General features: G+C 36.5%; 1 protein-coding gene across 1 annotated transcript; it reads left to right on the top strand.

Annotated features, from left to right (window-relative positions):
- The first annotated feature begins 8,677 nt into the window (after nucleotides 1–8,677).
- LOC149798424 (perlucin-like) lies at nucleotides 8,678–11,549 on the top strand. The gene is made up of 3 exons (XM_089960600.1): nucleotides 8,678–8,984; nucleotides 9,600–9,782; nucleotides 11,038–11,549. Exons 1-3 carry the CDS (start codon nucleotides 8,765–8,767, stop codon nucleotides 11,256–11,258), a joined length of 624 nt encoding a protein of 207 aa, XP_089816726.1. The 5' UTR covers nucleotides 8,678–8,764; the 3' UTR covers nucleotides 11,259–11,549.
- Nucleotides 11,550–14,373: the final 2,824 nt, after the last annotated feature.

The raw sequence follows: 14,373 nt of genomic DNA on the forward strand, positions 1-14,373 counted from the left end.
CTTACTATCCCTCTCATGACACTCATTGAACGTTCTGGCTCGAAAACCGTGGAGGGATGTTTTCCTTCACGTCCGCGCTTTGACTTTAAAGCCGGGGTAGTTTCCAGTCTAACCATCCACTGTCGACTCATCCTCCTACGAAGATGTGCTCCAGACTAGCTAAGCTAAACGAAGCCTACGTGAATTTGCATAGGGTCAGACACAGTCTGATACCGAAGCCTGAAGAGATAGAGAATGTGAGAATGTTAAAAGTCACTGAAGACCTGATAGAAGAGCTCTTCAGAGAAGAAATGAACAGGGAGAAAGAAGAATGGACAGAGAAGTACAGACTTCAGAAACAACAGAGAGAGCAGCAACAGCAACAACAACAGCAGCAGCAACCTGAACCTGACAGAGGCTTTGTCGATTGTCGTATCGACACCAAAGAGTTCTTCTTCTCTTTCCGAAGAAGCAGACCTATCGTCAGAAAGTCTATCGTCAGAGGACGTCGCATTCTTAGAATATAAAAAATCGCCCTAGCTTCAACTTCGCACACAAAAAACAGCCCTTTTCAGGGCTACCCCAATCTCTAGAAAAGAAATAACAATCGATTGCCTATAATAAGTTAAAAAATAGAAGTGCGTGTATAAGCACATGAATTGTTTTTGTTAGTTAAAACACTGTGTGTGTGTGTGTGTGTGTGTTTGTGCCATTGTGAGCGCTCACGTACGTTTGTGTGGATAGTAGGTTATGATAATGTTTTTTGTTGTTTGAAGTGTGGGAATAGTAAATTCGGGTTTCATTTAAATGCTTTACGTATGTGGATAGTACATTATTTGTTTAATAAAATTTTTTTAGAATAGTGATGGGTAGTATAAAAAAGTGAGTGAGTGTTTCTTTTAGGTCCGCGCGTTGTTAGTCATTATCTAGGTATTATAAGTTTTGTCTTAGGGGATGTTTTCCTTCACGTCCGCGCTTTTCGTATAAATTAAAAATCGCTCGGCAGTCTAGCTACCCTTGTTGATTGATCAACACCAGACTAGCTAAACTTCTAGAACTCCCGATGCACCTGGAATATGCCAGGCGCATACTAAATGAACTGGCCGCGGAGGCCATCGTCGAAAAGGGAAGGATGAAAGAGGAGGAAAGAAGAAAAAAAGAAAAGGAGGAAAAGGAGAGAGGAAATTTCAGAATCCCAGAGACAGAAGATTGGGATTCTGAAGCCACTCATCCCGCCTCCGCATTCCCAACAAAAAAAGTAAAAGGAGACTGGAGTACAAGATGTGTGTGTGGTGCCAGGCCTGGAAGGTTCCATCATTAACCAGGTGCCCTGGAGTTCAAAACAAACAGCTCTTTTCAGGGCTACCCAAACCTTTAGAAAAGAAATAGTAATCCATTTGCCAATGTGTGCATGTAGAGTAGTGTGAATATAAACACTGACTCTTTTTTTCCTAGTGTGAGTGTATGTGTTTGTAAGAGCTCACGTACGTTTGTGTGGATAGTAGATTATTGGGTTTTGTAAGCGCTTAAGTTGGTTTGTGTGGATAGTAGATTTGGGTTTCATTTTAATGCTTTGCGTGTGTGGATAGTAGATTTTGGGTTTGTTTATTGTTGCTTCACGTATGTGGATAGTAGATAATATGAAATGAGAAAAGTAGGGGATGTTTTCCTTCACGTCCGCGCTTTAACTATAAGAACCCACAAGGTTCGTCGTTCGCCCCATTCTACAAAGAATAAAAAAAAAAAAGATGGCTTCGAACCACCTTGATAAAATGAAAAAATTGCAAGACGTCCTGGACAATTTGGGCATGATGGAGCAAATGTTGGTTAAACTAAACGAGGATCACTATTCTTATAGTCCCCATCGAGTGAAGATGGAGATCAACAATTTAAGAAAACTAAAGGAAATCATCAGTGATCTGATGAAAGAAATAAAGCAGGAGAAGGAGGATGAAGAGGAAAGGATAAGGATGAAAGCATGGAACGAAAAAATTGAAAAAGAAGAAGAAAATGAGAAGAGGAAGAAAGGAGAGGAGGAGAAGCAGAAAGAAGAGAAAAAGAAGAAAAAGGAGGAAGAAAAGAAAGAAAAGAATAGAAAAAGTGTAGGACAGAAAATAAGAAGCTGGTGGAGAAATGGAAGAAATTAGAAGAAACCCAAAGGCCCTTTTCAGGGCCACTGCAATCTCTCGAAAAGACCTTGACTTTCATTGCCTACCCCTTTTTAATTTTTTTTATAAAAAAAAAATAGAGACCCTCCCTGTTTCAATTTTACATGGACCCTATACAGGCCCAGGGGTTTTTGTCCATGTTAAATTTACATAGACCCTATACAGACCCAGGGTGGTTAATGTTAAATTTACATAGACCCTATACAGACCCAGGGTGGTTAATGTTAAATTTACATAGACCCTATACAGGCCCAGGGAGGTCTGTAATGCTAATTCCCCTAGACCCTATACAGGACTAGGGTTTTTGTCCATGTTAAATTTACATAGACGATACCGTGAAGAGCCCGTAAACTGCCAGTCGCTACCTACTGTACTCCCTCGTTATTCTGAGAGGCAAAACCGGCCATTTTCACCCAATATGACTACATTTCTTCAAATTACAAAGCATGTGTTTGCTTTTTTTGAATAATTTAATATATTAATCAATAAATAACTTCCGTTATTTTATAAATGGACTATGTTTTAAAAATGCAAGCTGAAAAAGTATTTGGTAATGTATTTTTAATTTAATTGTTTATCCATTAATTTTCTTTTTTTATTACATTAAATGCTATTGTAAAGCAGCATTGTTTACAGGGCTTGACCTTGTCCAAAACTGAGTTCATTTCTGCTTGACCTAATTGACTTTTTCATTTTTTAATTTCATTTATGTAAAAAACAAATAGTAACTTCATTATTATCTATGTGTATGAGTTTATTCACCACATTATTATTCAGGTAAACAAGAAATGGTAAAAATGGCAAATATGTTGATCAGCGTCAGGGTTTTTGGAAATTCCCATATAAATTGTATTAGCTATTGTGTTGTAAGTAAACAAGGTTCATTAGATCATTCTATAATGTTATTTTTCTTTATGTAATGATTGTTTTTTTTTAAACTGCTAATGTGACCTGAGGTCAGGCAGAGAACTATATTATCTTGTTTAACTGTTAGGATTGTACCAGTCGTGCTTTTTAACATCTGGCACTTTAAGCTGAATTATGTTGTGACTAGTTCAAGCTGAATTTTATTTTCTTCAAATGATTGAATTCAAGTGATTATTTTCTCTGGAAATATAAAAGTGCTCTGACAAAAATCTTGGATAAACACATTCATTGGAATTTATACTGAATTCAAACCTGGAATAATATTTCTATGATTCATAAAGAGACTGTTGACACATCAGTACTTTTTAAGCTATAACAGACACGTCATAGACTTTATTTTTGGATCTTCTTGGGACTAAATTGAGTTTCTTCTGGACTTTTTCCTACTAGGACTTGTATCTTTAATTCTTGGATTATTTTTGGATTTAATTCGTAATACCATAAGTTTTTTAATCTCATTTTCACTTTTATTCTAGGGAAATAAATTATTTGGTAAATTTTACAATGTTTGTTGTCTTCATTCTTTTCTGTTACTTTTTTTAAGAGCATAGACTTGTTACAATTTCCACTATGGGTGTGCGATGCGGAAACTTTACGTGTGCGATACAGAATTACAAACTGAACGTCTGTATCGAATGCGAAATCAGCCATGTAAGATTAAATGGGTAGCTATGAAATCAATAAAATAGAGGATTCAAACAATCAAAAATTATAAATGCAAACAATATACGCTTCTATGTCTGATGCAATAATTTATTAACCAGTTTTCAAATGTTCGGTGTTTGTGTTTCATTAATTTATTTAAGTATTTTGCGTATTTATGGTCTTCATGTAATCTGGTACTTATATGGCACCTAATTATCTATGTAGAAAAGGTGGCCCATAGCGCTTTGTACATGAAGTATTTTTGCAACTATCCTTGCTAAAGATATGTTTTTCAAAAGTCCATACGATTCTGTCCAGTCTTGATGATATTACCTGTAACTGGGACACTGCATTTCACAAAGCCTCTCGATATGATACTATGCGGCTAATTTATAATAAGGTACTTCAAATACCCTCACGATACGATTATATGCGGCTAATGTACAATAAGGTACTTCAATGATCCTCACGATACGATAATATGCAGCTAATTTATAATAAAGTACTTCAATGGTCCTCACAATACGATAATATGCGGCTAATTTATAATAAGGTACTTTAAAGATCTTCCATCTCCGCTATCCAAGGTTCCGTATGTTAACCCTACCTGCACCTTAGTGTATCGAGCAGCTATTTAAGTGCTTCTGGTCTGTGAATTTCATTAGATGAGGCCGAAAGCCAACGCATCCAATCAAAATTAAGTTGTTCAAATTTGAACACCTTTTCTACATGATCAAGTCCAAGGGGAGCACACAGCTTGAATGGACTGATAAAAACCAATTTTCCACTGCCGGTCCGTGTTTGTACACATATATTTCACTCAAATACACCTGTAATTGATTCCCTCTGGTATGTAGACATACTTTCTGTGTTAAACTTACAAAGTATACTTTTTAGGTCAATTGCCTACACAATTTACGGCAATTGTACAATACATCATTGTTATACTCCGTTGGCTAGTTGGCAATGTGGGTACGTGAGAGAGCTTGCTAGTAGCTTCTCGTGATTCTTTCCGGGGTTTTCCCTGATTCTTCCTCCATTACTTATACTAGCCGTCATGTGCTGATCAATGGCGTTAAACCCTATAACAACAACGACGACAACAATTGGTTATTTGGCATTATATACTATGGAAGGCAATTCATGATATCCTACAGATGTCGCTAGGACAAAGCACTATAATACCTGTTCGACACGCCAAGGTGTAGAAGGTTTAAAGAAACTAAATTACATCGTTAAAAATACTTATTTCAATTGTACTGCGTCACAAGTTATCACAGTTGATTGCAATTTTAAGACTTTATGCGGTCACCATGATCAATATGTTAAAAACATCCTCTAATGCTATGCGAAAGTTTACATTCCTTGATAGAGAATTTGCCAGCCAATTTTTTGTTTATTGTTAAATAACCTTTTTATAATTTCTTATACACGGCATAATATAGCCGCTAAATATATTATCGTGAGGATTTTCATCTTCACTAGCCAAAATTCCGATATGATAACCCTATCTACACTCTACACCTTGGCGGGTCGAACATGTATTCATTCTCTTTAATATAAACTATAATTCATCTTCACAAAATGTATATTTCTCCTTAATATAAAGCGATAACTCATTCTCCCCAAATGTTTTATTCTTCTTAATTTAAAGCTATAACTCATCTTCACAAAATATTTCGTTTTCCTTTCCATTAAACGATACCCCTCCTTCACAAAATGTAGCAGTCTCCTTAATATAAAGTTATGACTCATTTTTGTGTTCGTTAAATTTCCTCACCATCTAAATCCTTTCTTTTATACCAAGCAAATTATTCAGACATTACTTCAATAATTTTAAAAACACACTTATGTTCATTTCGAAAGAAAGCCTTTACTTTCAGAAAATGATTTACATTTCAAATCCTAACATTCTTCAATTTCGAATTAAGCGAATCCAAAACTATCACTTGCAAATTATGCAAACAAATTCTTGCAACACTTTGGTTCATTTTCCGCGTTTATTTCTTCAACTGGTGCCACAACTATAGTAGACGGGACTAGTTCGTAAAATGTGGACACGCATTTGCCATAACAAAAGCGCTGAATATTTGTATGTAACTAGAGTCAATAGCGCATGAAACTAACCGGTAGAAACAACGTTAAGCCACTGGGACCCTTTATAAAGTATCGAATGAGTAATGAACAAAATCGATATCGATCGTTTTATTTGTCAACTAATTCGTGTCATCAATATCTGTATTTTATTCAACATCAGTCATTTAAAATCAACAAAACGAACCGTTTTTAGTAAATTTATGTCTCCCATTATTTTAGTACATTTTTTAATTCTGAATATTCTTTATTATTTTTTAATTTATTTGTATTTCAACATCCATAATTACTTGATGGTAATGCACTCAACTGGTTTTTTTGTAAATAACAGAGATCTCTTAAATAGCTCTGATCACATATTGATTAAACGTTGCTATAGAAATAAACATTATACAAAGCGCAAGCGACGAAACAACTTTTAAGTGTTCGACTGACAATCAAAATATTTCTTGAATTGTTGTTGTTGTGGTGGTGTTTAACGCCATTTTTAGCACACGCTCTGTTATACATGGCGGTCAATATTAATGGTTGAGGAATATCCAGGGGAAACCCCCGGAAAGAACCACCGACCCACGAGAATCTATTGGCAAGCTTTCTCACATACCCACATTGGCTGAATCTGAGACTCGAACCGGAGCAGACAGAGGTGAGATGGCAGTGATCCGTAACGGAGAGTGCTTTAGACCACTCGGCCATTCGGGGGCCCCCTTGAACTTGTTAGCCATTTCTTTGAAATAGTATACAACGAACCACTTTTGTCAAAATTACATAATATTTTGTATCTATGTAAACACAAAGGTTCATGTTCAGTTAACTCTCCGCTTCACGGCGTTCATTCAAATAGTTCTTATTCCAAATACTATCAAGGTTTGATCCAAATATGTTTTTTTTTTTACTTTTTTTTTATACACAGAATCTCAACATACTAGTGATAACAAAGAAACGAGCATTGGGATTTTCATAATAATTCATTCCAGCAGTAAAAAATAAAATAAATAAAACATTAAATCTTTATACGAACCATATATAAGGACTGTAGAAAATGACATTCCTCGTTTAAGGGCAAAGTCCGTAAGTCACATGTATACATAAATTAAAGCATGTATAAAAAAAAAACTAATGATAAGATTACACTTGCATTTTCTTCAAAATAGTCTTCACACATATATTTACCATATAAAGCTATCAAATATGTGTCTCGCTATGGCTTTTAAATTAATGAGTCTCGTTTATCTTGAAGAAATTGTTCCAATATGATTAGCACATAAAATCTCATTTCTATGAGCAACTAGTTATATCCATGTGATAGATAGGCGGTCAGGCAACGAATCAAGTTAACTAATGCGTCACTGTAGGACTGGGACGGTCAAGATTCGATTCGTTTGACAATTCGAGTGAGTCATCTTGAAGTACACAATCTAACTCGGATATATCTTGTTTTGTCATGGTTCTGGAGTCGTTATTTTCCAAATTGTATGTATCCCCGAAGAATCAGTGTGGCGTACCAGACGTTGTAGGAATATTTCAAATAAATACATTAATTGAGCATGCACAATGAATATTGAAAATCACTCAAAATAAATAAAGTAGGTTGAATATTAATTACATTGTTTCTACACGCACGTGTCGGCTGACCCAATCCCACAATTAGTATATGTCTGTATATGCTTCAATACATTACCTTCTGGGCCGTACATGTTACAGATAATACCAAGTTATATCATATAAAATAATATAAGAATACGTGGCAGATGTATGTATGTATGTATGTATGCATGTATGTATGTATGTATGTATGTATGTATGTATGTATGTATGTATGTATGCATGTATATATATGTGTATGTATGTATGTATGTATGTATGTATGTATGTATGTATGTATGTATGTATGTATGTATGTATGTATGTGTGAATGTATGTATGTATGTATGTATCTATGTGAATGTATGTATGCATGTATGTATGTATGTATGTATGTATGTATGTATGCATGTATGTACGTGCGTGCGTATGTATGTATATATGTATGTATGTATGCATGTATGTATGCATGTATGTATCTATGTGAATGTATGTATGTATGTATGTGTGAATGTATGTATGTATGTATGTATGTATCTATGTGAATGTATGTATGTATGTATGTATGTATGTATGTATGTATGTATGTATGTATGTATGTATGTATGTATGTATGTATGTATGTATGTATGTATGTATGTATGCATGTATGTATGCATGTATGTATCTATGTGAATGTATGTATGTATATGTGCGTGCGTGTGCGTGCGTGCGCGTGTGTACGCGTACGCGCCGCGTGCGTACGTGCGTGCGTGCATGAAAGTACGTATGTATGTATGCATGAATGCATGCATGCATGCATGTATGGATGTACGTATGTGTGTGCGTGCATGCGTGCACTGACGGATCCAAACATGTATGTGTACATGTGTGTCTGACACAATGTTTTGTAACAATAACATGATATATGTATTATTTTCATATTTATGTATACACATAGTATCTTCTGGAAAAAGGTATTTGTATATTTCAACACCATCAATACTTTATTTAGTTGGCCAGAGCCTGCTTTAAGATATGTTGCATTACAGATTTTTTGGCTTGTTATGGAACTCATCCATAAAGTCTACAGCTTCCTAATAAAACTCATCTATAATGTGACAATACAGAGATAATATTCTCTACAAGTTCCTGGTTATGGTTAAATCCAAGCTCAGGAAAATTATGGTGTACGGGTTGCTCACTGCAGGCACTTTGCTCGTGCAGCTGTGGATGAACGGAACTCAGTATTTTGAAATAGCTAAGGAAAAAATGGGACCGAGGTCTGAATTCGTTCATATATAACGCATGTGAGAGTGCATTCGAAAGGCTTGCTGATCTGTCTGAGCACCTAGATCTAACTTGAACATCATTTAAAACAAACAAAAATGATATTTGCATCAATTTTAATGATCCTTTTTCACCAGTCATATTGTCAGCGCGTCAACCTACAAGACCTAGCGAGTGAACTTAAAAGGATGTGCCCGATGGACAAGAGTGAAACGGCTATTAATGAGCTCTACCAGAACACAAATACGAGAATTGAAGCATTGGAAAAGAAAGTCAGCAGTATATTGGACGTAATAGCCTCTATCAAATTAGCCGTTGGTAAGCATACATTTTATTTGTTAATCGATTGCTAAAAACTGATTGCACATGATGCACCGCCTTTACTCAGGTATACCTCTTCTCCAAGTGCAGTAGTAAGGCATCCTGATCCGCCTTCGCTTAATGCACCTGCTGATCAGGGTTTATTGAAGTGCATGACAAAGAGTTCTACTGATGAAGAATGAAAGGAATATATATTGGAAATTCCGGTTCATTGTGCAGCTACATCTGTATCCAGTTGTAGATGGTTCCGGCTTGTGAGAATTGGTCGTAGTTCTAAACTCCGTTTTCATAACTAAAAGCGATACTGGACTAATCAATGACCATATTTTAAATATAGGTTATGGATAGAGATATATGTTAAAATGATTGAGAGAATGTTATTACATGTATATAAGGTTATTTTTCAACAGCCTATATTCCTATCGTCACGTTATTTTGGACTATTGTTCGAACTTTTAGGATCAATTGGGACTCGATTCACGATATTTTCAAGTTTTTAAATTGTCACATGATCTAGTTTACACTCTGTTTAATACTATATTACGATGCAATATGTATGGCCAATGGAAAAGCATAAAGGAAAGACGTATGCAAGGTCTTTTTTTTCTTCAGGCTATTCTATGTGTAGCAGTGGCTACGAGTATTATCGGGAAGACCAGTTTTGCTACAAGTTCCACAGCGAGTGTAAAACCTGGTCTGAATCCAGAAAAATCTGTCAGCAAGAAGGTGGGGACTTGATCAGTCTAAAGGACAGCAACCTTAACTACTTCAGATCTGTAGTCAAACTACAATCAGGTAAAGTATCATTAACACCACTTCCTTATTTCTTTCCTTATTAATAGTTCTTTTAGTAGTATTCAGTATAATTTTGTCATTAATGACAGAGTTTAGTTGACTTAAATGAGGTGTGTATGCAAGTGTATGGTTTAAGGGCACGTGGTCAAAACCCTGATTGTATGCGAGGCCAAGAAAAGTAGTAAAGTATAGTTTCTAGTTCTAACTTCGGACACGGATTTACTTGAAACAGTCTAGAAGGACCACTCACTCAAAATATAAACCAATTTTAGATAAAACTTATCAAAAGTGATATGATGAAAGCACTGCCTAAATTAAATATCCTCGAATTTTCACCCAAGATATATTTGAATGAGGACAGCAAACAAGAACTAATATCCTATAACCAGAATTATATTAAAATGGGAAATTCAGTGTCGAACGGCAAATATTTTTTTTAAAACTTACTATAGCGCAACATGGACAGCAATGCTGTCAATTTGGTCAACTTTAGCCTTAAAGCTCATTATCAGCACAAATCTAGATAAGTATCTTTACTGAAGCAACTCTATGAATAGCATAAATCACAGGATTCATCTTGCAAAGAACCATCTTTATGTGAAGAAACAAAACTTAAGATTTATACGAATCGAGTGTATCGTGTATTGCTCCTGAGGTGAAATTGAGAATGCAAAACATTCCTTTCAAGACTGTTATATCTTACACTGCATATCGCTCATGATTGAAACCTCATTCGGCAATATTATGCTAGCTTCAGAAAACAATGCAATATATTTCGATGTGCAATATTATATTACGATGACGATTATTATTTGACAATCTAATCATTTAAGCTCTCTATGTATATGAATATTTAATGTACACCATAGGTTCCAGCGTAGAGATCCTGGATACATTTCACATTCGGGGAGACTGTGATAATACGCTTACGCTTTCTACCGAATCCCCTTGTTTGTAACTGTATTTGACATTTTCTCGTATGGTTTTGTCAGATCTCCTGATCCGAACAGAAAAACAATTATGGAAGGGCAAAGACATCACAACAGTATGCATGTACGAGTTTATTTAATTCAATCTATATCGATCTATTAAATCGGTATATTACTGTACATTGAAACTACGAAGATAACGCGATTTTCATACACAGCATTTATTTTTGCACGATTTGTCCCTATATACACGAGTGTGAGGATAATGTCCACTAATCTCTGCAGTACTTTGAACATATTACCATTCTCCGCTCTTTATTTTCCAGGTCCTTGCAATGGCGCTTGGGTCGGTGCAACGGACACTACCTCAGTAGGAAAGTGGACCTGGCTAAATGGTGAAAGGATTACCTATGTTTTCTGGTACCCGGAACAACCAGACAGTTGGGGCGGCAAGGAACATTGTGGTGACATGACGAAAAATTATGATTACTTCATGAACGATGAAAATTGCAATTCCACGCTACACTTTCTTTGTCAGATTGCTTGAAGCGCGGTGACCTGACAAGTTCTTTGATAAGATGAACAATGAACACTATTTTCCAGATTGTAATTGTTTTAGAATGAAACGAAACTTGAGCAGTATATTTACGAAGTTCCCAAAGGTAAATTAACTTTTAATTTTTAGCTTGGATATGTTAGTTCGACCGCTTTACTTTCACTACGCACTGAATGCAGGACACGCGTAGTGTGTTCCGGCATTTGCACATATAAATGGAATATTGTTTTTCTGTTAACTACTGATATGTATTTGTATTAGCATTAAAAAGTGATTGTGCTATATATGCTTTGTTCTTTTTATGTATTGATCACAAGTTAGACTATGCCTATACACGATAGACACAGCCGTAAACTGTACGTGGAGCTTGTATAGTCGCTTATTTGGACTCGGTATACCATGATGTGTTGGAAAAGTGTTTCTATCTAATGGCAGACTGGAATGTAACGCGGACCGCACGTACAACCCAATTATCTACAGACGCACAGGAACTATTGCTAACGCGACGATCAATATAACTTGTGAAAACCATAATTGTAACGACGTAATTTCACTATTTAATAGTGCATCCTGCAGATGAGACAACCTAGCGAAAGACCGCACCATAATTTACATGATCTAAAACTACGTAATACGTGTTGGTCTCTTGATGGTTTAAACATTTAAAGAATGTTGTCAAATGTGAACGAAACATCTGTAGCGTTTAATGATTGAGTAAAAACACACCCTTACAACGACCAAATGGCTATGAATCGTGGTCTCGACAAATTTACTACTACGCACATTTCTTTGAAATTCGTTCCCAGATCTGCTTCCACCTAAAACCAACCATATGAAAACGTGTAAACTCTACTTTTTACTATATCGATGTCGTATAGAAAAAGTACAAACTAACATTTTATATCGTTTTGTTAGATTTCAAATTCCCCATACTGTTAGCTTCTTATCATCGATTTCTCAGCCTCGTAATCCGACAGTCACAGCGCCAGAGTTTTGTCGATGTAGAGGTGACTACCATTTCAAATTCAGAACGTCTGCTTACCAAGGGAAGTAAACCATGTACAGTAGTTACAGAGATGGCATTTCCACCCCTTTCCAGAGGTCATCATTAAACATAAGATTTAAATTAAACTTTTGGAATTAGTTACCCTATGATTACTTTTGATAGGTTTCAAGTGTAATAAAGGTAGTTTAATACCTACCTGTCTGATTGTCGGCCTACCTTTCATAAACTAGTTATTTTACTTATTTGCACTGTAATTCATTTATTAGCTATATGGACCTTGATAGATCAATACATCTTTCATTGCATGCATTTATTTGCATTCAGAAATTAACAACTGATTGCTCTTTAATCTTGTTTGAACACGTTTGGAATATTGCGCAACTCGTAATTTCGTGCTATTTGTGTCCATATACGTATCAGCTCGCTTAGTATTTCCAAAAGTGCAAGCCTTTACCGATCATTATCTCAACACTGTTTGCGTTTGATTGGGTCTATGGCCCGGCCAGTGTGGGTATGTGAGACAGCTTGCCGTTGACTTTAAACATATAGGTGGTTCTTTAGGATTTTCGGGGTTTTCTCCATAAGCTATACTGCTTGCCAAGCATCTTACCATGTGCTGAACAGCCTCAATCTTGTACGGCTCCCACACCTATGAGTAGTGAAAGATAATTGAATTCATCACGGCCGTTCCAAACACTTGTTTGATTTCAGCTAGAGTTCTTGCAAATCGTCTGATTATTTGATGTTGCGGACTTATCCCGATCGGCCGTCATGACCTTGGTGGGTCAAATGGCGCCCAGTTTGATTATAATGGCATGATCACACAAATTAATTTCTGCGTCCGTGGTGCAACTCCGGTTAGATCAAGACGGATTCATCTGGAGCAGTCCCAAGGGGAAATGACATGGTGTATCGACGACAGTAAGTATCAATTTCTTGCTCACTTGTTGCCGAACTTGTCTACGGTCAGAGGAAAGAAAGTGTGGGCCAGTTGATCGGACAATAAACTTCAACCTTCTCAAAACTGAAGACTGTCAGCAATGCCGTTCATTTGTGGAAGGATCGACATTCGAGAAAAAATCCTAACTATGCCTGACATCTATGTAGTGGTGCCCTGTCTCTTGAAGAGGGTGGCACCAAATCAACTGACTTGTACGTCTCTATTTGGCGATTTCTATGCTGGTGAACAAACGCCATATCCGCGTAAAAATAGGGTACATTCCCGGTAGACTGTTCTGGTCGACCCTCTATCCAAAAAAGGGTCAACCCATTCATAAAGAATGCTCACGGCGCGAGTCGGATGATTGATCCATTTGCAGAGTATGTGCTATCGACAGTCAGTCAGCTGGCAGGGGAATGTAGGCGTTCTCAAACACTCCCAGTTCTGGTACCAAACTAATCGAGAATCCGCAGAGTTAAAACTGCAAGATTATTTTGATAGCCTCTCTTCTTGGTAACCGATAATTGATCTAGAAATATTTCTGCCCATGAAGATTAGACAAGCTGAATCATTCCTAATAACCACTTCGCAGATGTTCCATCCTGCAGCGAGCGTGGTCGTCTTCGCGCCTGGCTTTTGTCCGGACAGCCTCACGAAAGAAATAATTTAAAACTTCAATTGTCTATAGAATTCTTACGAGCAAGAAGGCCCTCTTCTGAGGTCCTATGAGAGAAAGTGGCTGGTTGATGGGGATTTCAATAAGATCGTCCCGGTCTACATTTGGACGATATTTTCTATGGCAATGACTCCAATTGCCATAAAAAAAAATAATGTTCTATATAAAACACATTTATGGCGTATGCTATGTAGGTTAAAATAAAAATTGATCTAACCATTTAGCGATATTTGATCTTGATCGAGTGAAATCCTTGTATATTTGCAAACTGGAATATAACAGTTTACCTCCATCGGTTCTGATATTTCGACCCATCTCCCACACTTCGCTGAAGCTACTATCCTATATGTTGGTTTGATAGCATCACTTTCGGCAACGATGGCGAGAGAGTTACATACCCTTACCGTTGACCCAAACTTAGTTTAGATCAATTGTTTGGCTGCCATCTTGATGAAACCAGGCTTTGTAGCCAAATTTGTCACCG

Source organism: Sinohyriopsis cumingii, chromosome 6 (assembly GCF_028554795.1).
Source record: "Sinohyriopsis cumingii isolate HCF-2022 chromosome 6, ASM2855479v2, whole genome shotgun sequence".
Taxonomy (NCBI): Eukaryota; Metazoa; Mollusca; class Bivalvia; order Unionida; family Unionidae; genus Sinohyriopsis; species Sinohyriopsis cumingii.